Below are 24,384 nucleotides of genomic sequence, written 5' to 3' on the forward strand. Positions count from 1 at the left end.
GTTGCGCTTAACGCCGTCGAGAAGGAGAAATTAGTCGGACGGATATCGCGCATTCTGCGAACAAATCGCAATTAACTGTGCACCGGAGCAACAGAGGGGGAAAGGAGCAGGGGGAATATTAAATCGCATTAAAGCAGGAACGTAGACGAACCTTTCGACCTCGCTCGTCTCTGAACGGAGCCGGAAATTTCACGTAATTTTATCCTTAATTTTTTATTGCGTCTGGATCAATGTATCACGTCTTGGCGAATTGAATTAAGCTCCTGAAAGAGACTCCGGATATCTTTAGAAGCGTATAAATACTATTCCGATAAAAAAATATACCTTAATCTGGCTAATAAAATAAGTTTATATCGAAATGATCATATATATAATATTTGCGTAAAAAAAAGTTGCCGTCATTTAATTTTAACAAAATCAGATAGTTCAAGTGCGTTATATAAGATCTGTTATTCACAGTTTATCAATCGGCCATTCCAACGGAGCACGCATTTCACATTTATCGCCAACATCTGTCGCGATTCGCGTATCGCGAGATTATTATATTCTAGTTGGCGACGAAATACGCGTAATTTATCCGCGTTTAATTGTGCGGTATTGTTCGCGTCCATTCCGCGTACCAGTTCATTCAATTTACGCGCGATACCAGGACCGAGTGATCGATGGATCGCGATCGTCCGCGCGATTGCAGTTAACGAAGCGATTACGTTCGCGTTTCGCACGATAGAGTTTCGCGCATTCTTCTCGCGAGACTGGCGGCTGAATCGCCGATGCGGAATTTATCGGTAATAAATTCGAGACATCGCCTTCCCCTCGTCTGCATCTTTCCCGAGTTGAAAATTCATTCTTATTCAAAATACCCTTCGAAGTATATGTGTCCGAATAACCCCGCGTCGATGACCAAAGCACGGGGCAAACGCAAATAATGCGCGAATTCCCAGCGAGAATTTCGGGATATCGCGGTAAAGTATTTCCGCCTAAGAAGTTTTATAGGAAAAATAAAAACTCGACCCCTAACACACACACACACACACACACACACACACAGAGGTTTACTGTGTCCGGACGGTGACGTTTATAAACGACGAACGTGAAATATCGAACGGGCCGATAAAACGTTTATGCTTTGATATTATGCGCGATAACCCTCTGTATACGCTGTTAATACAACGCGAATACACAGCACGAGCAAACTTTTATCGATATTCAGGCATAGAAAGAATTACATCTATTGTGTCAACCCAGTGTCAACTCGGACGTGCGAGTGTCGAGACGTAGAATCAAATTGAGAATTAACGAAAAATTTACCTCGATTTAAAAACGTATTACATGTTATTCGATACTTTCTCAGTGTCGTTCTCGTTTTCTGTAAAAAGTTAAAATCGAAAAAAAAAAATGCCCCATTTCTTTTTCTTTCTTCATATTTTCTTTGCAGAGATTTCACGATACGAGAAATAATTTTCCTGCCTTACGATTTCACTGCGTTGCTTTATCGAATGCTCCATCGGAACAGCGATCTCTTCGTATATACAATACATAATACTCCCCGGATCTGACATTCGGTCGATCTGTTGCACAAGTATTGTTTGCCGCGCGTAATGCACGACGCCGGCGACACAATGAGCGTGAATTTTCGCATGACAATATGGGGACAACGGGTTATGTAAATGGGGACGCGGGCCAATTTCTGCACGGGATGCACCGTGCGTGAATCCTGCGGACATTCAGCGTCCTGGAATCGTCATCGTCGTCGTCGTCGTCGTCGTCGTCGTCGTCGCCGCCGCCGCTGACGTCGCGCGGGCGGGCGTTCGCTGTCATCGTGGTCGTCATCCTCCGGATCCAGGTTAGTTGACGGCACCTGCCCATGGACAATGGGTCTACGGGGCCAGTACGGTACCATTATCCGCCTCTCGCGCCTATGACAACCCCATGAATTATGCAGCGTAATGTAGACGGATATGCACAAGCGCTCTCTCCTGTGCGTTGTTCCATTACCGATGGTACTAACGGCGAAGGCACACGAGAATTACGCCCTTTCCCCTCTCCCCTCTCCCTTTTCGCCCCCCGACGCAACCCCTTTCGCGTCGGTAGATTTATGTTTGTTTATCGGAGCGTAGAACTCTTCTTAGTAATGATCCACGCGCGCGAAAATTCTCCGTCTCGGGAACGGTGTGACAATGCGACGAATGAATCGTTCGGTTGAACGATTTCCGAAGGGAACGAATGAACGCTTTTGATACTCGTTCGCGACGGGATCATCGATTTAGTGGCAGAAAATTGCTCGGCTCCCCGCAAAACTTTCGGAGAAACGTGTCGCGTTGGAGAACTCCAAATTGCTTCGAGAGGATACGGTTACCGGTTGACGGCGCGCGATTTCGCGCTTCCTCCGTGGAGAGGAAGCGGAAGCACTTCGCTGGAGCCAAAGGACGTAGTTTCGCAATAAAATGCGTTCTTTCCGCGGGAACGTCTCGCCAAAGAGGAAGCGACACAAATAATCCCTCTCATCCCCTTTCCGTCGCCGTGAATAGTATTGTATATACATGGACACGCTTCCACGGTCCACGTGTTTTCCATATCGTCTACTATTAATGACGTAGGGTAGGAATCGCGATCGAGAAGCGGATAACATTGCGATTTCGATAACGTAAAGATATTCTCTCTTCGGGGGAAAAAAAAAAAAAAAAAAATCCCACGAGCACCTCATTACATTACTACACAATTTTTTTTTTTTTTATCTCAAAGTTCACTGGGAGATATCCACTGTGTATGTGCAAACACGGAGGGGCTTCGCAAAGTTGATAGCTTTAAGAAGCTCTCCCCTCGCACGAGGAGAAAGATTGTTCAGAGACACACGTATTATCGTTGAAGGACGTAGTGCGTAAATCAAGAATAATTTTGTCGATAAGAAATTCAAACGCAATCCCTTGCTATCAGTTCGCGAGAAGAGTAATACGATCTCGTTGGGCATATGTTTTAAGAATATTAACATATTATTGCCACGTTCTCATCGTTGCACATATTTTCATTTTATAATTCTAAATAAATGAAATATATTTTCTACGAGATTTCACGATGATTGCAAAACATTCGCACTGAAGTAACTATCTTTCTTGACACGCTATAGAAAAGTTTTTCGGCTTTATAATTCCATTTGCACTTCAACCAGAATTTGTCGATATAACTTGTATGAAACTTATGGAATGAGTTTTATAACAATGGTATCCTGAAATCAGTATTATCGTATCGGGTAAAAGAATTAATGAAATATTTTTAATGGGCAAAGATTAAAGTTAATTAATAATACGATCACACAACTCGTTCGAAGAAAGCAGAGAAAACTCATATAATCTCACTTCAAACACTAAAAGTATAAATATTTCAGTATCAATTTTGTGAAAGAAGCTTTCGCAACAGGAAACTTTCGCTGCGGACTAATATTTCAATACAAACGAGCAGGGACGACAAAAATCGAGGGAATATACATATATTTTTCATAGTTACAACAGTCTTGAAATGAGATTATGTAAGTGGCCGTTCTGAAATTGTAGCAACGAGAGTTTCAACAAGTTCGGGCAAGTAGTTTAGCCTCCTGGGACACGCGGGCGAAAGCGTATGCGGCACAGAACCGAAGTATGGTCGATAGGTAACGAGTCGTGAAGCACGATTAAAAGTTTAAAGCGTTTTCTTCGAAAGCCGTCTTCGTGCCGGTCTAACGTCGGACTTTGTCGCGGTTTCCGAAATACGTTTTCCGGTCGGTTAGACGGCTCGTTCGGGACGATATATTACGATTGTCGATGGGTAAGTGTATTTTTCCGTCATCCTCTTCGTTTACATCGAGCGGGGAAAGAGTTAATATCCGACGAAATATATTTGAAACTCCGTAATTTTGATACGCGTAACTAGATTTTTCTTTTTCCGAACGAATTTAATATCTCCTCGCAAAAAAAAAAAAAAAAAAAAAACGCCAAACTCTCACGAGATTATCTTTCTCTGTTATTTTTTTTTTTTTTTTTTTTCAAATAGAAATACCGAAAACTTATCCAATATTGCGCGCGTTAAATATCAAAATTAATTATACAATATTAAATTCCATGCAAATGCTATTTCTGGAATTTTTTCTCTATAGCGTAAAATTTTTCGGCTCCAATCAATTTTTTCGTGTAATGTTGAGATGATATACATGTCGGGAAAAAAAAAACCACTCGTACGGAGACTAAATATACCTAGGGGAAAAGGGGAAAAAGTATCTCGGAAATTAATTCGCGTGTCGCGAAGCGCACAATGTTAACACCGATGCTGTCCCACCGCGAGTCAGTGAAAGCGTCATTCCCGGAGGGGTCATTTGTTTGTCGAACGGATAACCGCGCCTAGTGATGGGTCGCGGGAAGAATCCTACGGGAAATGGAACATTATAACGTAACATATCAGTCGCCACTATTATCCGCCACCGAGCCAATTGTCGCATACAATTAAATGTAGCACGTGCAATATATTGTTTAACCAGATCTTTCTCTAATCAGTAGTAAAATTTTTATAAGATATAACACCTGTTGTTTATTTGCGATCTATCATTGATAACGATCGATATAATCGATCGCAGATCGTGTTCCTAACTTCGTTAAACCGAAAGGATGAGAAAAGAGAAAGGTCTCGTGTGAAATCGTTGTAACCGTATTGCCTCCTGTGTCCGCGGCTGTTCCTCCAATTTGTTTTCGCAACAAAAGAGGTACGTAATCAGATAGCGGAGGTGTGTTACGGGGCGAAGCCGATCGATATCGGGAGCTTACATAAGGGAAGAGAGAGAGAGAGAAAGAGAAAAAAAAACACGTGTTAATTGTCACGAGACACGCGCGGCGCGCCGCGTTAAAAATAGACGCTACTACTTGTAACACACGTGACATGACTGGCGTACGTAACTCAGAAATTAGCCTGTAAATTTGTAACCCCGTTCCGACCATTTGGGACAGATTTTGATAAAGATCCCGAGAGTGTTTGGAATAAGCAACTCGCTCGCAGAAGCGACGTTAGGCGCGCGAATGGCGAAAAAAAAACGCAACGATTTGTATGCGATCCCGCACTCTCTCTCTTTCTCTCTCTCTCGACGTGTATAATAATTTACGCGAGTACGGGCAGATATTACGAAAATGTAGCCGTAATCTGATAATTGCACGCAAACGACAATGTAAATTAAGGAAACCGTAAAGATGTCACGTCCGGTTCGGTACTTCCGAAAACGAATGCGCATCGATCATGTAAGGGTTTACTTCTGAGACAGATCGATCCAATCTACTTGCCGCACAACCGAGATTGATACTAAATTAGCATTTAGATCGTCGCGATATCGACCAAACGCACGTATTACACGCAGCGTTTCGCGCGTGCTAAAAAATGAGAGATTTATCGAGGCTAGGGAGCGCGACAGTTTATATCGTATCCGACGATATCGTGCGCGGATGCATTTTAAACGCCGCTGTGGCATTAAGAGAACGAGCGGCGATAACTCGTGTGCGATACTACCGTGTACAAGCAGTGTACAACTTCGACTAGCCTAGATATTGTACCTCCAAGTGACCGTGTACATGCGTATCGTATATCGTACATCGCGCGCCGCCTCTCTCGGTCTATGATGATCCACCTTATCGTCCCCGAGAAAGTTTTACGATCTCAGCATACACGTCCGGAGATACTTGAAATCTACCGCGCTTTCAACTCGATATTCCATCTTGCCGCAAGATTACAATCGGGAGATTGGCCGAACGGATACCCATTGATTTCCTAATATTTATCGCGTATACGGAGTGTATAATGAGCGATATCGACGCATTGAATCGATAGCAGCGATCGTAAAAGGTATCTACGGTGAGGCATCCGGTAACGATGGCTCGGAAACACCTTGGTGCATCCCGCGCGACGATCATAACATTGACACATTATTATTTTCATGATCTGTCATATCCCTTGCGCTGCGCGAAAGAATTCTTCGAGAGAACTCTGGCATTCACCCTTATATGCCTTTCGCACCCTCTACCCATCCTTATGCTTGACATTGACATATCGTTCACGCCGCCGCTGACTGACGGCTCGCCATTGGTCGACGGTATTCCGCCGTTCCTCATGATACGCAATTTCCCACAGGAGGCCTACCCCCGCGACCTACCCCGTCTCACCAGACGCCTCCGATCTCATCGACTTTTTATCACGCTGATGAAAGTACCTCTTATCCATCCTCGCGATAAGACTCGAGAGAAGACCTACCCTCTTTTCCCTCTCGCGCTCTCATCTATAGATATCTGGCGGAGCTTTAAAGGGAGATATCGACGCCGTTCACGATTAGTCCCGTAAAATGCTTGGAGCATGAAATTGATAGAACAATTACGGAGGTAACCAGAGGTATAAAATTAATAAAATATCACGTTGCGCTCTCACAGGGCGCGACATTGACGAGAGAGGGTGTAAGTCTCTGAGCGAGAAAGTGGCTCTATTTCTCTCTCTCTCTCTCTCTCTCTTTCTCGCGTTCCGGAGCGAACAATTAAATTTCACCGGAGAGACCATGAAGCGCTTCATTACGAAAAGATCCTGATCCCATCATCTTTTCATCACGCTGATGAGACAGACATTTCTTCTTCTTATCTTGCCCCTGTCTTGCTCGACACGCGGCCCTGCTTTATTATGACAAAAATATAATCTTGAAAATCAAGAACTCCATCAATTTAGAGAAACGTATCATTAAGACGCGTAACGCGCTGGATTAATGCGCGACATTAATAATCCAATTCAGTTTATTATATTCCACGCGCGCCCACAAACTCGCGAAAATGAAGTTCAAGTTGTTAACGAGATGAGATATTTCTTTATACATCGTTATGTCGTTATTATGAAATAGAAGGCAATAAAAATACATGTTATTAAATTAAATATTTTCAATAAAAATTTTATAAGAATAACAAAGGGGAGAATGAGAATTGTACAACATTTATAATGAAGCAACAGCGTATTACGAATTTGCAACATGATATTAGAAATTGATGCAATTTCATTTTATAATTTTTGCTCTCATACGTATGCATATATAATTAAAAATCATTTCAATGAAAGATATTCAAGTTAAAATGATTTTTAAGAATGTGTATGAATTTAGCCACTCTTTCATTTAAAATTTTCTAATAACTCTTATTTTATTCCCTTTACAATGCATTTAAAATTATTATATATCTAATTAAAAAAAAATGCTTCCAAGAAAAAAGATATTCAGATTAAAAATATATTTAAGAATATATAAAAATTTAATTATTGTTTCATTTGAAATTTTGTTATATTTTGTTGTATAGTATGAAAGAGCTCTTTATTCGATAAAAATTTTAAAAGGAAACGTTTATATTAATAAATTCTTTAGAAAATGGCGTGTAACAGAATTAGTGAAACACCCTGTACGTATGTATATGTGTGTGTGTGTGTGTGTGTGTCTTTCGAAGCAAAGTATAAATGGATCGCGCAAGGCAGTTCGCTATAAAAGTGATTCAAGCTGCAAGACTCAATTAGGAATAGAAGACGAGCGAGACGAGCGCCTTATTGTTAGGGATCAGACGAACTCGCTTGAATCTTTTGTACATCTTCGTCGCCAAACGACGGATTATTTGCACCGTCTGGAATTCTCCTGCTGCGCTTTAATTTAACCGCGATCTTTTCTCCGTGCCCTTAGAATCACCATCCCCACTTCCATCATGGAAGAGATATCATATTTTCCTCATCGCCCGAGGCTTTTCACGTTAAGTGCGTAAATCCACTGATATGGTATCGCAGTCTCTCTTTCTAGTCATATAATAAGCAAATAAGAAATGTAACTTTATTACGATGTCAATGTTTACAAAAGAATTGAAAACGTCGTTTCTTTTATACAGGAGAATACATTATTATAATAAGTGTGGACGACTATATTAACGATATCCGGCCGATTGTTTTTTTCTATCGAAAATATACACGTATTTATTAATAAATACACGCATGAAATGTCACGATATACAATTATAACTTGCAACGCAATCGTCATTTTTTAACCCCCGGACGATTTCACGCGAAGAAAAATTCAAATTAGAGCCTTTTTAATTTGCCGTTGTCGGTAAAGAAATCGACTATCGATCTTTGTAATCGAGAGCGATGGTGAATGTAAAAGCGGCTAATGCCCTTTTGAACGATGCCGATATCAGTGAACGATTAACATTACGGCGGATAGGTAGGGCAGAGAGAAGCGGAGATAGATACATTACCCGACGTGACAACATCCATTTCTCTGCTACTCTTTCGGCCCACCTTTTTCCTAAAGCGACCATGAATCTCCGTTGGCGGCATTGTTACGAGATCGGGAAAAACGAGCGGCTAAACCGGTACGCGGATGGTTTTCGGCAGTTTCTTAAAGAGAGATCGAGAGGTCTGCTTCGATGACCGTACACGATAGAATAGAAACAGTAGCTCGATCGACGAATATCGTGAAAGACGAAGGATATACAAAGAGGACGGCATCTGTGGAGGAAAAAGTCCAAGAACGAATGTCGAACTCTTCTCATCAAAAGATTCTCCATTGAGACAATAATATGTACCCGATTAATTTTTTATATTAATCCGCGAGATCAAAATTACAAAATAAAATGGAATTATACGTAGCCGCTTACGTTATTTTAAGTCGCAATCGCGAGGAATTGCTTTAACGTTAAAAAGGCAAAAAAGGAAAGCAAGATTTACGGCGACCAAGACACAACGAGGACGATGTTAACCAATTTCTACATATGCAAATAATAGTATTTACGACATTCGAACGCGCGCGACGACGAGTTAGAATATAGCGTGCAAAGTAACGATAATTGTGCTATCTCGCACCGGGAACTAATTCTACGTCAAGTCAGACGTCGTCAACTAACTTGGCGCAATTGTTACACTTTGCGCAACTACCAACAAATATTGTTCGCGATGTATTCACGATGGAACTGGGTCGAGCTAAGTATATATGTATCGTCTATAAAAAAAAAACGGAATAATTTACCAGTATATTGATCGATATTATACTTTTCGCAATTATTTATACGCGTATGCATTACTCTGCGATTAATGAACAATGACAATTATAATTAAGCATAGATTTTGCTGCGTTTTTTTTTTTTTTTTAGCCTAACTTTTCTCTCGTTTTCTCTCCAGCAAAAATTTAAAGAGAAACGTTAAAATTCACAGTTCGTATCGATATTTCGCCAAATATTTTTGGAACATTTCTTACCTGCATCATTTCCACAAATTTTATTTTCCACATTTTTATGCGACGATCAATCGCGAATCGGTCGCGGCCGATTATATTATCGATCGATGAAAACTTTACTTTACGACCTAACGGTGGCCTATTTGTCAAATTAATCCGCCGTCGAGCAAGTGCGATGATTGCAGTTTGAGAGGCGCCTCACAACATTTTCATTCTATTTTATGATTGACGAGCGGGACTACCGGCAAGCGCAAACAATCGCGCGATCCTCGCTCGTTTGCCATAGGCAGCAAGTTCGTAAAGCGCCGTCTCTCTCTCTCTCTCTCTCTTTCTCTCTTTCCCCCGCGTTTCGATCAATAAGATGCGCCGAAAGTACGCCAGGATTACGCGACTCCAGGCAGTAAATTAATCCACCGTTAACAAACCGTGGCTTCCTTTATAGTTCTCTCCTCACCCTGCTTTAACCTAGAGTGCGACCGAATACTGCCATCCGAGACACCAGCCCCAAAGCAAATTACTTAGAACAGCATCAGGTTCGTCTGGCAACGTTGACTGCCGAATTCGAGAATCTCAGGACACTGTCGTATCACATATCGTAGCCGGATTAAATACCTCTCGACGCTTATATATTCGCAAGCCGAATTGTTATACGTCGCGCGTGACGTAAGGTCCGTCGTCTCGCGGCATTGCATAAAATTGAAGAGGAAGAAGAGGAAAGAATTTTAATGTAATTATGTCAGAGAGATAATTCATGCCAATAAAAATAAAATTGCAAAGCGTGCTAATAAAATTATTTATACGAAATGTAGAAGATGGCCGGAAGGTCTTTTACTTTCAAAGAAACGTTCTCGCTTTATATTCGCGCAAAAGGTTCGTTTCATTTTTCCTCGTTGTTTCATTTTGGCTCGCTCAACGCAAACATGGCACCAAGCTCAACGTGTACCAAAACGTGCTTCGTGGTACTGTCATATCAATTTGTTGATAAAGCTAAGCAAATGGACGAAAAACGTTCCTTTCATTTCATCGCGAGTGGTTATGTACAAAGCAAGTTTCATCCGGAAGCACCTGCGGCTGAATGCTAGAACACGCGCAAAAGGGCAAAAAGCGACGAGTGGCGGCTTTTAGCTCCAAGTAAATTCGTATATCCCCGTCGAAAAAGCATTGACGCGAAACTGAAACAAGTAGCTTATATCGCCCATGCCTTACCACCATCGCCACTATCGCTCATCCTCGCGATCCCTCTCCCCTCGTCTCGCGCGCGACGCGAACAATCGACGATGGGAAATAACCTGAAATCGTTCCGCATGAGACAACGCCGGAAGCGGAATCGATTCCGCCAGCGAGATTCAATCGCGATCACTCCCGCATCGACTGGCTGCTGGGATCTAAGATTGCAGGTATACGCCGAGTGCATGCGTGCATCAAACTCGCGATATGCGCTCTCGAAACACGTGCGAGGAAACTTTAGGCGCGATAAGAGTTTAACGCGATTCGATTAACGGAGCTTGTGCGATTTTAACGTATAAATATTTATAGGGGGAGAAATATATTTCGCCGATAATATAATCTTTACCGTGAAATAGAGTAGGAATTATGCGAGAAAGAAATTTTTACGCGATTCTCAACAAGAGAGGAGTTGACGTTAATAATATAAGTATTCTATATATCGAGAGAAAAAAATTATTTTTCAACAATAATCTGCTATGTAATTTTGTTAGGAAGCAAAAGAGTGTAAAAGAGAAAGGCTGTAAAAATTAAAAATTTTTTATAAAGAATTGCCGATTATCGATTTTCCAAAACTCACGATACATCTGATCATTCAAAAAAAATGACAGTTTCTCAAGATCAAGACGAAAAGAAACGTTATTCAAACGTGTCCCATACTTACGTAGTAAGTCTGCGAAAATTACAGAGGCAATAACTTGTGCGGTAAGCATAATTTCCGACAAACAGAATGAGATCGAGATATTTGTATGCAATTTCGAAGAAAGGAAGCTCCCTCATCGCGCTGACAGTTATAGGACGTCTCGTTTGTAACTGTCGACGCGACAGAATCGGGCTTAAAGCCGAGACGCGTCCTCCGAAAACCGACAGGGAAATATTGGATTCGATGGATACATATCTGGAGTACGAGGAAAGGGGAGGAGGTATCGATAGCGAGAATGTTGAGTAAGAAATATAAGTGAAAGGAACGGCGCTCAAATCGAAGGATATGAATACTCGCTCTTTCGAAATCGACGAAATAAACTCGCGTAAGTATCTTTTTTTCTTTTTCTCTCTCCAACACGTGTTTTCGTTCGACGAAGGGTCGTCAATCCCGACGAAATTGAAGTGAACGACACGTACAACCGGATCTAGATCGGTGATCAGGAAAAATCGTCATTTTATGCGATTCCAGAAACGTTCCCGGCCCACTGTGCGTTACGCAATTTTCCTTACAGACACGTACATAATTCTGTAATTCTTCTCCTTCCTGTGACAAAAAATCGCACGTATCTACCTCATTCTTGTCGGATCAATAAATTGTGCTTTTCGGTATCATGTCCCGAAATATCCTTGAGACAATCATCGATCCGTCGTTCAAGCTTCGAAGTATTGTATATAAATACATTTACGTTCCTCTCTTACTGGAAATATGTCAACGTCGGCTACACAGTGAATGATCAAAGGTCGGTAGCCTCCCCCCGTGTAGATGGTGAACGTTATAGAGCATGAAAGAATCGATAACACGTGATTCGCACGTTAATTGTCGCGTACCATGCTTTACGTATTTACTTTTTCGTTTATCGCCGAAGCTTAATCGCGGTCATTAACCGTTTAATAATTTTCAACGCGTCTCGCGCGAGTACAAACGTAACAAAACGGCCTACGATATTTGTTTGAATTTGATTCGATATTAAAAATAAACCGCTTTGACCGAGTTAGCGATGGAGATCAATGAAGAACGGAGTAATGCATAATGGAATAATGAGCCGCGTACATGGCGTAAAATTTATGTGAAATTCGTCGCGAGGGGTATCGCGTACAAATCTCAGCGTCAACATGGAAAATAAAATTATATTCCGTTCCTCCGCTCCCCATTATGATGCAAATGCAAATTCGTTGTATCGATAATGATAACAGGGAACGACAAGCTGGACATTAACTTCGTTGACGGAGAGTACTCTATATATCACTCGCGCAGTTTAAACGCAAAACCCACCAAACAAATATACGTCCCAATAATATTAACAACAAATACAATACATTCAGCGGAAGAGGAACGCGAGGCGACCAATGAATTATGTTATGGCCGAACAACGGGGGGCGAGCCGAGTGAAAAATGCATGAAACGATAATCGGCTTTGCCCATTATTAATGTCGGACGAATGAATTCTGTTCTTTCTTTTCGGCGTAAATCGCGCAATTGCGAATCTGAAAGGTCTAAGATTCCTTTGACGCGCGCGACAAGCGCCACAGCTTTCCATAGTTTACTCTTCATTACACAGGCGGACAAATTTCCATTCCTTTATACGCAACTTTTTCGTCCAATAGCGCCGAGATCGGGATGAAAGTTTCATCTCGAAAATTAACTAGTTGCTCGCGATTAAGCAAAAAGAAGAATCGCTTCTTCTCGATTAGAGTTACGCGAGGAATTATCGTGCCCCGGCGATGTCGTAGCGTGAAATAAACTGCCGGCGGGACGGAACGTTAAAGTTTCTGAAAAGAGCGAAGAGAAAAAACGAAATATCGGCGAGAGAGAGAGGGAGAGAGAGAGAGAGAGAGGGAGAGGATTCTCTCGCGTTCGTCTCCTCTTTTTTTTCGCGTCCCATCGATCGGTATCACAAAGGAAGCGAGGGCGGCCAATGAATCGTGAAGAGCTCCGGGATAAAAATTACGCGGCAACAAAGCGCGACATTAACGCGAGTTGCATGCGCGCTCCTCGCTTGAGATTTCGCCCTCGCCCCGCGAGTCACGTAATCGCAGAAATGAAGATATCGCCCGTGTGAAAGACGACCGCGCGATAATCTCGCCGAGAATAAAAGAGTCCTTCCGAAACGCACGTGTTAAGTACCGGAAATTTGGACAAACTTGAACATTAATTTATCTACATTCGAGTGACAGTTTAAAGTCATGTATAAAATTGCTCGCAAAGATTAAGCAAATATATTTTTGTGAAAAAATTAATATCTTAAGATACAATATTTTAAAATATATCTAAACAAGATTAATAAACTAAAGTAAAAATTTTACGTACGTGATTAACGTGACGACATTATTAGCAGATTCGTCGAAGCTTCTGCGAATCTGCTAATAATATTGCCACGTTAGTCACGCACTTTAAATCTCGCTTTAGTCACGTCATCTAGGTCAGTTTTATCAGAGTTATATCGACGCAGCGTTATTATACCATCGGTCAAGTGATCGCATCTATAAATGAAGCAACTCAATCTTTGCACGTAGACCATAGAACGCACGTGACCCTTCCTCGCGAACAATAATGAATTTAATTCACGCGTCTTCTTTAATAAAAACGTCCTACGAGGGCGGAAAGCCTATTTCGTCGAGAAAGAAATTTCTATCCTCGTCGTTCGAGCCGCTCTCGCCGCAGTCGGCCGTGCGTAGGCTTCATCCTTCCCGCCGCGAGATTGGAAGAAAGACGTTGTACGTGTCACGCCGAGGAAATTAAGGAATGAGATCACCGGAAGGAATGGAGTGAACGCAAGAGTAGGGCGAACGAGCCGGAGAGATGCCGGGGACACGCGACAAAAGGGTGCATCACGGCGAGGGATGGGAAACGGAAGGATAAGAGGGACGGGTCCGAGGGAAGCACCGACTCGGGATGGAGGAAGAAGGTCCGAGGAAAACTGCGGGAAGGAAACTCTGCGGCGGATCGGTTCGTTAAACCACTTCGAGGAAAGAGAACTCGACGCGCGCTTCCCCAATATCGCCATCCCTCCTTCGAGTATCCTGATAGCAGCGTCGTCAATGACACATGCTGAGCCTCGCGTATCGCATGCGTATATACACGTGTACTCGTCGCGTGCGCGCATCGGGAGAGACGCAACGCAATCGTATACGTATCCGAGTAGCCGGTCTTTTCTCTCGATCGCGAATAGAGCGGTTTTCTCTATTTTTAAAGACGCGCTCGTCCCTCGTCTTTGCTATTTATCGACCACCTCGTTCGTATCCGCTTTCCCCTGCCCGACCTGCCTATCCGTGTTTGCACTTGGAAGAAATGGAGCAGCCTGCGTCCACGAGCACTTTAATCTTTTCTTCTTTATCCGTCCGCACTACCCGCGCCGGTATACACGGCTGCACGATATCGTAAACTGAGTTTTCTCACGAAACGCTACCGGCATCCCGAGATATTTACGGTTAACTGGAACCTATAATGCACAATGCAACTCCGATCCGATCGAAGTTGCAATTTTACGTTGCAAAGAAAACATGCTCGGCATATTTTTCTCCTGCCCCATATTATACACGCTACTTTTATCTATCTTAGTTTACTTATCGTATTTAAATTATATATAAAAATGTATTTTTAGAAATGTACTTAGGTTTTCTAATCTTACCGTTAGCGGTCAAAAATATTTACATCAATCTTTTGAAAATAGAAATACACGATTTATAGATATAAAAAGACTTTTTATATTAATTGTTCCCTTACGTTCCCATACGTAATTCCAATTTACGTTTCAGCTCAATTATAGAAATGTTATCGCAATATCAAGTAAAAAAATATATTAAAAAAACAACACGCGAATGACACTCGACAGACGCAATGTCGTTAGTAAAATTGCCGGCTTTTCAAATGTATTATCGAGAATAGAGTGGAGAGAGAAGTGCAGCGTTCAACATTGTATATATATATATATATATTTTTCCATTTTCAATTGCAATTATTACGGCGTCATGTTATAATCAATAATTAAACTCTAACGAGTTCAGTTCATGACGTAATTCGCATCGATGCCTCTTAACAATGCAAATATGCTACAAGATTCGCTGGCGTTGCAGGTTCGATCGGCTTTACCGGTAAGAATTATCGATCATCCCCTCCATAAAACACGAGGGTGCAGAAATCACAAGTGTGGCGTAGGGGCACGGTGAAAAATCTAGGGCGCTCGGATAAGCGACTATGTCATAACTATGAATTTTACAGGGGGGAGCAGGCATTTCTGTAAAGCTATCTCTAACAAGAAGTAAGTAAAATTAATTTTACCCAAATCCCCGTGTGCGTTCGCGTATAAAGCGTATATACGTGTATGTCCTTGTGTATACTGTTGAAAATTAACTGGAAAATATTTGTAGTACTCACAACGCGGCTTCATATAGAGCACAGATTTATATATCGGATCTCTCTCTCTCTTTTTTTTTTTTTTTTATTTGCGCTTCTTTCCTTCCTCCCCTCGTTCCCTCGAAAAACGCACACGTTGAAAATATAAAAGGGTGTGATTTGCGCGCTTTGATAGAGCTTTCACCGCGATATTTCCACGTGTGCAAATGACACTCGGCAAAGGCAGAGCTCCCATAACAATTGCAACGTCGCAGTCGATAATTGTTACATTTCGAATATATTTTTGTTATCGCGACACGCGCAGCTTGCCGTTCGCATTTTCAAGCGACGTAATTGACAGCTGCCAAATCGATAAACGACAAGAAAATATATCTGAGACACGAAAATTTGGAAAATTTTCAACGGAGGCAGGAATATTCAATAATTTACAAAGCGAGATAAGAAGACAATCTTTTCCCCATGATTCCCCGTTTTTAATTTACATCATCGCCGTTGCTCGAGAATACGTTGAACTTTTTTTGCTGTGTAAATTTCAAAGATGTATAATTATTTTTTTTATAGCAAAGACAATTTTTATAGCAAAAACGTTGAGAAAAGTTGATGCTGCTAATTTTATCTCTGATATCGAATATCGCGCCCATAACACTCGCGATCGTTCCGAGATCGATCCGAGAATTAAAGTTTTTTTTCAGGCAGCATTTTTCCGCCGCATCGTTAATCTTTAACGCGTACTAAGAGAAAACGAGTTTAATCTCGCTGTGAGCACCGAGTAGCGCGGATTAATAAACGAGAGCTGAAAGCGTCCATCTGCAGCACCGACGACACGGAAGCGGGAAAACCTGCGGGAGGCGACTGCGACATCCCCTTCTAACTAAGCCCTAAAACCGTACCGTGAAAGTGTCGGCGCCTCGCCGTATCCAGAGAAACGACGCTAAAGTACTTGCAGAATCGCAGTACGTGTCCGAACTTCCTCGGCCTCACCGATCCACCATTCTCGCAGTTCGTCGTCCGACCCTCTCCTCCAAGTTCCTAAACTTGATGGCGGAGCCTCACCTATTACAGCTGATTATAGCGGCCAAGTTCCAGTCTGTCTGAACCCGTCCATCCACGCACACCAGCGCGATGCTCTTTAATATATTCGCGTGTAACGTGCCGGGCTTGTGTCCGTACGCGTGCTCCGACCCTACCGTCCTTTAAACACGAGGTCTGTTCCTGTCATAAGACGAGGCGGCCGTTATCGATCGATGTTAACGATTCCAAAAACGATACAAAGATGGAAAAGAATGAAAGATAGATTCGGGCACTCCTTTGGTAGATAATTTACATATTATTATGGAGCTGCGTACATTATTATTATCAAATCTAGTAAACTTGTATATCGATTGTATATCGATATACAATAAAGACACAAATGCACGATAGAAAGCAAAATTATTTCTCTCTTATTTTTTCTCTCAATTAATTTTTCTATTAAATTCTGTAATAAAAATAAATGAAAAATTGTACGTTGTACATATATAATTGAACTCATTAATTAATAGTAAACTTCGAGCTAATAAAAAATTTTAATGTTAAGATTACTTAGTCTCTTCTCAAAGACTTTTATAAAGATAGACTAAAATATTATCAGGACAATATATTTGAGAGCGAACATTGCGGCAATCGGGAATGCGGAAATAAACGAAAGGCTAAAATTCAATCGCGTCCCTTACCGCTTTCATCGGAAATACGGATAAGCGACCATCCGGTCGTCGTCGATCTCTTGTGATCACCGGAACGGAATCTCTAAACCTTCCTGCCTGATTGACGGGGCAAAATATCTTTGCCCTTGAATCGCAGCGCCTTAATCGAATTCCTGACGATACTCGATGAACTTGTTTAGCATCGGGGACTACGCTGGAGACAATTGGCCAGAGTAAATGCGAACGACGTATTCGTGCGACGAACGCGCGCGAAGAATATAAAAAGATAAGAAGATTTTGAGGTCGCTAGCTCCGTTATTAAAAAATTCTTTTGCTTTTGCACAGAAAGGGAGAGAGAGAGAGAGAGAGAGAGAGAGAGAGAGAGAGAGAACAAAAAGTCTAAAATATTATGTTTCCTAAGATTAAAAACGCATTTCTTTCTCTCTCTCTCTCTCTCTCTCTCTTGATGGAAAATTCATTTTCGTGTGATTCTTGGCTCGATATTGCAACGATAACGCAGATTTGTTGACATAAGTTGCGCAACCGAAAAGCCAGTCAAAGACTGGAAATTATTAGACGAGACCTACTTTTCGCATGAAAGCTCCACTCGGTATATTAATGATATAGCTGCTTCCGTCGTTGCATATTTAAAATAAAGGGAAAAAATTAATATTGGAATCAAAGTCTAAGTGGAAAAACTCTTACATATTCGTGAAATTTGATTACGCGTTTGCGCGTTCAAAGCTTTGCGTTGGTGGCGCCAGCATAAATGGTAGTCGTGAAAAATGTAGGATGCGTGCTATGCTATGCAATGACTTTGAGAGAGTTTGAACTAGTTTGTAGTAACGATACAGTGTCGACTAGTGTCCCTAGCAGTTAAATGAACGAATGTCATTGAGCTACTTTGGGAATAGATGTAGGATTAAATCGATCCCTTTGACGAATGTCAAAGAGAGCGTTGAAGCTCAGTCTTTAAATAACGCAAGGTACTATTGAAAAACATTAATAACTGATTTATAAAGCACTATACGTCGCTGAAAAAAATATCGGCGTAACTCTACTTTTTAATTAACTTTCAATTTGTACGAATATAAAACGGAGTATCTATATTGAAAAAGAAAAGTAGTGTCTTGTGACATTACACACGGAAGAAGAAGAGTTTCACAATACGCGATATATAATATTGTATATATAAAACGAATTTGTGCTCGGCATTTAACAATTCGTTTTCCTTTTTACTACGCCAAGGAGCTTGCAATTGTGTCTGTATATCCAAGGAAAGTTGGAACTCGAGCGATATAATAAGGTCAGAGATTTCCGCGACGTTATTTATGTCGTCCAAACACAAGCGCAAGTGCCTAATAGTTTCATAAAAATAATTGGACGCTCAACAGAACGAGGGAAGACGCACAAAAGAAATGGCGCAACGAATTTAACCGACGTAAGTTCTTGATACGTTTCCGCAATATTCTATATCAACAAAGTGATATTCCCCTTGTACCATCCGACCGACAAAGAGAAACGCGGATATATCTTCGCGGTAGCTTCTTATTCCGCACGTAATCATTCACTATGGATTTGCAGAAATATCTGCCGTGCGAATCGTGCGAAATCATAAATTCTCCAACATTTTTATGCAGTTTTATATAATTTCATAAATGGTATGCACTCTTGTGCAATGTTATTTTATGATTTTGTAGTTACACGGCGAATCAATTCCTTTGAGCAAAATAGGAATCAGCTTTGATTATTTTATAACAGTTACATCGTAGAATTGCAAAAATTGTTAAAAACAGATGTTGATATAAAAGACTATTTACGATCATAAACATTATCTATATTTAAAAGTAATTATTTATCATAATTGCCCTTATCATAGGGACAATTTTACCGTAATGTCGATCAACGTAGATCATTGCAGATATATAAATTAATTTCTTCGTACGTGAAACAAAAGGAAGATCGAATCTGATTTTCGCTAGCCGGAGAGTTAACGATTCCGGTCAAAAAAAAAAAAAAGAAGAAAAAAAGAAAAAAAAGGGAATGGGGATCATCGATGCCGGGAAGCGATCGTCCGCTTGTTTTTCATTGATTGGTACTGGGAAAAATATATTTCGCCTCCGTTTCTCGTCGCGACATTTTCTATCATGAGAGACAGACGAAAATAAAATTGAAGTCTGCCGATGTGTGTACCGGTATAAAAGTTTAGTCCTGTCTGATATTCTCTGCAGAATAGGACGAATGTACATAGGAAACGGGATAAAAGTAATCTCGGTTTGTATAAACTTTATAGAAATACGCACACAGAAAGATAGAGATAAAATAAAATAAATTTTATATAAAAATAAAATAATAAAATACTAGTTCCATAAAATATAAATTTTATATAAAAACATAAAAGAGATTATATGTATATACACTTTCTTCCTCCTCCCGAAATATTATTTTATATATGTATATGTATTATATATATATATAAAGTATTAAATTTTCAATCAGTGACACATATAACGAACATTAAGAGAACGCTCGAATAAATCGAAAATGACTTTTCGCGAAATCGTTATTTATTTTGCATCGTCGAACACGTCGAAAGTTAAATATTAATTGATCGACACAAATATAAAATCGAGACGAATTGTCGCGATAATGCATATATATACTTTTACATTTCGTGTCATGTCACGCGCGCGCAAAATCCATGCAGGTATCGAGCCTCGCTACACGAGGTGGGCAAGTAAAAAAAAATCCGATACGGAAAGCGGGAGTTGGGAAGATACATGGTGGTACGATGCTAATAATAACGCGCGGCCATAATCTTGTCGTAATACGTTCGTTCAAACGCAGCGACTGCGTTTTAACATAAAGAGCGTGCAATATATATATGCAACAGCGACATACCCGATTTCTCGTCGCCAGTGGTACCGCTCCCAGCAACGTACGAGACTGCCTTCATTAGTCCGAGAAACAACAACACTACACTCCACATGTTCCCTCGTTATTCGTCGCGCAAATGCTCGTCACGAAAAGAATTACGCCCGTCGCGGGGATACGCGCACTTTTCCCTCCGTATAACTTCGAGAACGATCGGATTTAACGGAGATTTCGCGTGTGTGTATCGAGGTGCCCCGAGCCGTTTAAGTCATCGTTTCAAATCACTCGCGGATCACGCCACGGTGGTTATCAGCTCGGCCGGCTCCATCCCCTTCTGATCCAAATTGGAAACATAAAGAAGCGACCCGGCGACCACCGAGACTTTCGCGATGACCCCTACGCGTCTTACGCGTAGCGTTTTTTACGAGATACACGTACAGTGACGATATGTAAATGCGGCGCAATGTAAGGGATGTTCTCCTTCGATCTGCTTTACGTAACCATCCGCCGGACGCATTCCCCGTCACATCCGTCGGATATCCGTTTTTCAGCACGACCGCCGATGTACCGGCAATAAACGTGTTCGGTACCCGCAGCTCCGTGTGCGCCCTGTTTTTCGTCTCTCTAATTAAACACTAATTAAAGCACCCGCGGCACCGCGCATTTCCTCGTCGCCCGCACCGCGCTTCCTTTTCTCTCTCTTTCTCTCTCGTCCTTTCTTTGTCTCTCACCCCCTTTTCGCCAACGTTTTCGTCCGTTATTAAAGCGCGGTACGAGAGTGGTAATCTCCGAGGCGGCAAAAAATCTTCCGCACTTCCGGTCTATCCAAGCGCCACCAACGCCGATAACCCGCAATGTTCACCATGGTGTCTGGAATCTTCAATGACCATGGCACGGTTTAAGGGACAGTTCGCCACGTCGTTGTTGAAAGAGCAAAGAGTCCGATGAAGGATTGGAGAACCTTCTCCACCGATCTGACACGTTTGATTTTTACAAACGGCGAGCAACGAAGATTCTACGATTGATAGAAATTTAATTAGGAATATCAGAAACCAGGTCTCCAGATCTTTAGTGTACTAAATTGCGACGCAATTGTCCGTCCTACAGATACAATCACGTTTTCCTCAATTAGATTCTACTTTCGGGTATCGTTTGCGAAGCTCGATTTTCTCCTCGCCATAATAATCGGTTTCCTGGTTCCTCTTATCCATTCGGCTAATTACAAAATCGACACAATCTGACGTACAATCACTCCGTGTTCAACCGCGATTAAAAGTACGTCGAGATTCTTGCGTTGGATAAAAACATTTATCGATCTGTAGCGATTTATAGAGGTGATTTAGCGAAACGTTGACATGATTCTCGATAACCGGACAAAGATCGAAGGTGTAGGGATGAGGCCTTCAACTTGACAATTCTGTTTCACCGTTTCGGACACGAGTTTGTCCGATGGCGTGCTATCGCGATATGTAATAAAAACCGAAGGACCGCGGAGATGTTCGATCACGCCGGGCCACCACAGATTTCGGGCTTTTCTGGAATCGGTCCAAGTAACGACCGAGGCGACGCAAGGGCCTGGCAATCACGTTGGGGCAGCAATGATTGCGAACTGGAATCGATTCGAAGATGGAAGATTGAAGGAACAGAATGAATTTTATCACACGGTCATCGCGGTCATCATTTTTTTCTATCGATCCAAGATCGTCCGGAACGAAGATCACCGAGTCAGGGAATCCCCCAATGATTTTCATTCATCCCTTCTCGGCAAATCTCGCTCGTAACCAGATACGTTGAAAGATTACAAGTGCATCGGAGGAATAAACAAGATTATTCGTTTATAGAAACGATAGATGCCTCGCACAAACGCGTTTGTTGCGATAAACTTTCTTGTAAAAGAAGCATGTATTAATTATCTCTCTACCTTTGTTACTTATGTTCCTACATATGTATCCGTTCCGCGGACGAGATTGACATATGCGATGTCGCGTGTTAAATTCGACAGAGTCCTAATCCGAGGATCGTCCGCGACATTCGATCGGAAGATGATCTTCGGGATGCGGTGAGCGCAATTGTCAGAGTTGCTCGATTAACCCTTTTATCTCTCGCTTATCGCTTGGTCGTTTGCAAGTGGCACCAGGAGACGCGCGATAACCACCCCTCGCGACGTAACATGACACATCACTAGAGGAGAGAGAGGGGGGGGGGGGAAACGAACACGTGGTTCTCGACCGACGGCGGACGGCACACTGACGGAAAAGACGAGCAAACGGCGCGGCGACGGACGCGCAGCCTGCAAAGCCTCCCGAGGAGGTGGCAGTGGAGGTAGTGGTGGCGGAGAAAGAGCGAAAGGGGTTTCGTGCACCACCACCACCACCACCACCACCACCATTACTACCATCGAGAGGATACATCGCGGCGGCTGCAAGGGATGTCCGTTTCTATATCTAAAGGAACGCGTACTCGAATAATGCACGTCGCCAGAATGGACAGAGGTAAAAGGTAATGCTCGGCTGGATATATACACACACACACACACACGCGCGCGCGCGTGCTCTCATGCCACCCCTATTTCTCCTCTCGAAACACAACGATATGCGAGCGCAAAGTGGCCCGACAAGTGTTTACCGAGGCTCGGCGTCGGAAGCCCCGCGCCAACGGATACTTTATTCCCGCGAATAACGAGATGCAGAAAACGCGTGTCCGATGCGTGCATTTCCGTATACATATTCGCATCCGATAAACCTTGTTCTTTATCGATCGATATCGGACGATATGCGCATTTATTCATCGAATTCTGAGATGCGTTCTCTCGCGAATGTTGAATTTAATAGATAAATAATTACTATTAATGTGAATTCGTGCGCACTGCTAATTGGCTGCGCTTACGTAACACGGCATACCTCTAGGGGATACTGTAATAGAGATACCTGTGTCTATTTCTAATTGTAAGTAAAATAATGTATAATATCAATCGATGAATATATATATGTATGGTATATATGCAAAAGAGATTTATTTGTATATATATATATATATATATATATACACAAATGTACATATACAATTAGAAATAAAAATAAGTAAAACACGTGAGAGAAAGAGTAGCACTTGATTATTAATTGTGTAAAGCGATACAGTGCAAAAATAAATGGTTTAATTTATAGTTGTAAAATAACGACCAACGTAAATTAGGCGGGCCGCTGAAGCTGTTACTGTATCCATATAATTAGCCGCACCGTATATAATATTTGCATATTACTCGAAACTTGTGCACCAAAATGCGTACGGACGTTACTACCGTGCGATACAAAAGGTCAAAAGCAACACGAAAGGTACCAAGGATATCGATGCTCGCGCAATATTTCATAAAATACTCAGACATATAATAACAAATTAATTATTCCCATATCGAATTGATTATCCTATAAGCAGGGTAAAAAATAATTTCGAAAGATTGGCTTTAAAATAATCATACTCTTTGAATTTAGAAAACAAATTTTATAATAGACTAGCTGTGATAAAGTTTTATTAAGTTTGCTAAAATTCTAATAGCTTTGATAAAATTTTACTTGATATATAATTTTCTAATTTTTTTTTTTTTTTTCTTTAATCGTGCAATTTCCATTTGTATATTTTTATTGTTTCATAATATTCCGTAAAATTAGAGATATATACACATTGTTCTCTTTGTTTATATCCAAGGTATTGCCTAAATGATTACTTTTATGCTTCTCGTTTTGAAAAATAAACTAACCGAGTTAATATAGCATTTCTTTCATGTTCAAGGTTCGATTTACTTTGCAATATTTAACGCAAATATTTGCGTTAAATTCATCGAAAGCGTCAATAACACGTAACATATGTTAAACTACAAACAATACATATTACACGACAACAAACAACATACGTGTATGTCCTAATATCGTAATAATACACAATTGATTAATTAATAAATAAACGAGCAACAAACTAGAGAAGTTTCTCGCGAGATTTACACTTTACGATATTGCACCCGATCGTCCACGTTGACACGGAGCACTCTCGAAAGCGCGTATTCGGGCGTTGAATAATAATTTTTTAAATCGATTCGTAAAATCGCGATCAATTTTTGCGTGGACGTGAAATCCGGGAGAGCGCGAGAAGCCCGGCCATTCAACTCCAAAGATGGCTCTTGATAGTCGGGTTAAGATGCTCGCGCGTACTCGCTCGTCCGTGCACGAGTGCTTGCTTTCGGTTCAGTGTCGAAGACGGTTTATAGTGGTTTAAGAGGACTAGAGGTCGACGGCGCGACCCGAGAGGGGAAG

General features: G+C 41.5%; 1 protein-coding gene across 6 annotated transcripts in view; it reads right to left on the minus strand.

Annotated features, from left to right (window-relative positions):
* The window catches only part of LOC138941271 (kin of IRRE-like protein 1), a 347,460-nt gene that overhangs the window by 315,476 nt on the left and 7,600 nt on the right, over positions 1 to 24,384 (minus strand). Inside the window, exon 1 of one of the 6 annotated variants that reach the window (XM_070310774.1) lies at positions 20,108 to 22,975. The exons of the other annotated variants lie outside the window; for them this stretch is intronic. Within the exon in view, the coding sequence (XP_070166875.1) occupies positions 20,108 to 20,195 (88 nt within the window). The 5' untranslated portion in view covers positions 20,196 to 22,975. Of the gene's footprint in view, positions 1 to 20,107; positions 22,976 to 24,384 lie in introns of those variants that run through there. 6 annotated transcript variants of the gene reach the window in all.

The sequence above is a fragment of the Polyergus mexicanus genome, unplaced genomic scaffold, assembly GCF_030449975.1.
Source record: "Polyergus mexicanus isolate NDT 795.1 unplaced genomic scaffold, iyPolMexi1.0 SCAF_18, whole genome shotgun sequence".
Classification (NCBI taxonomy): domain Eukaryota; kingdom Metazoa; phylum Arthropoda; class Insecta; order Hymenoptera; family Formicidae; genus Polyergus; species Polyergus mexicanus.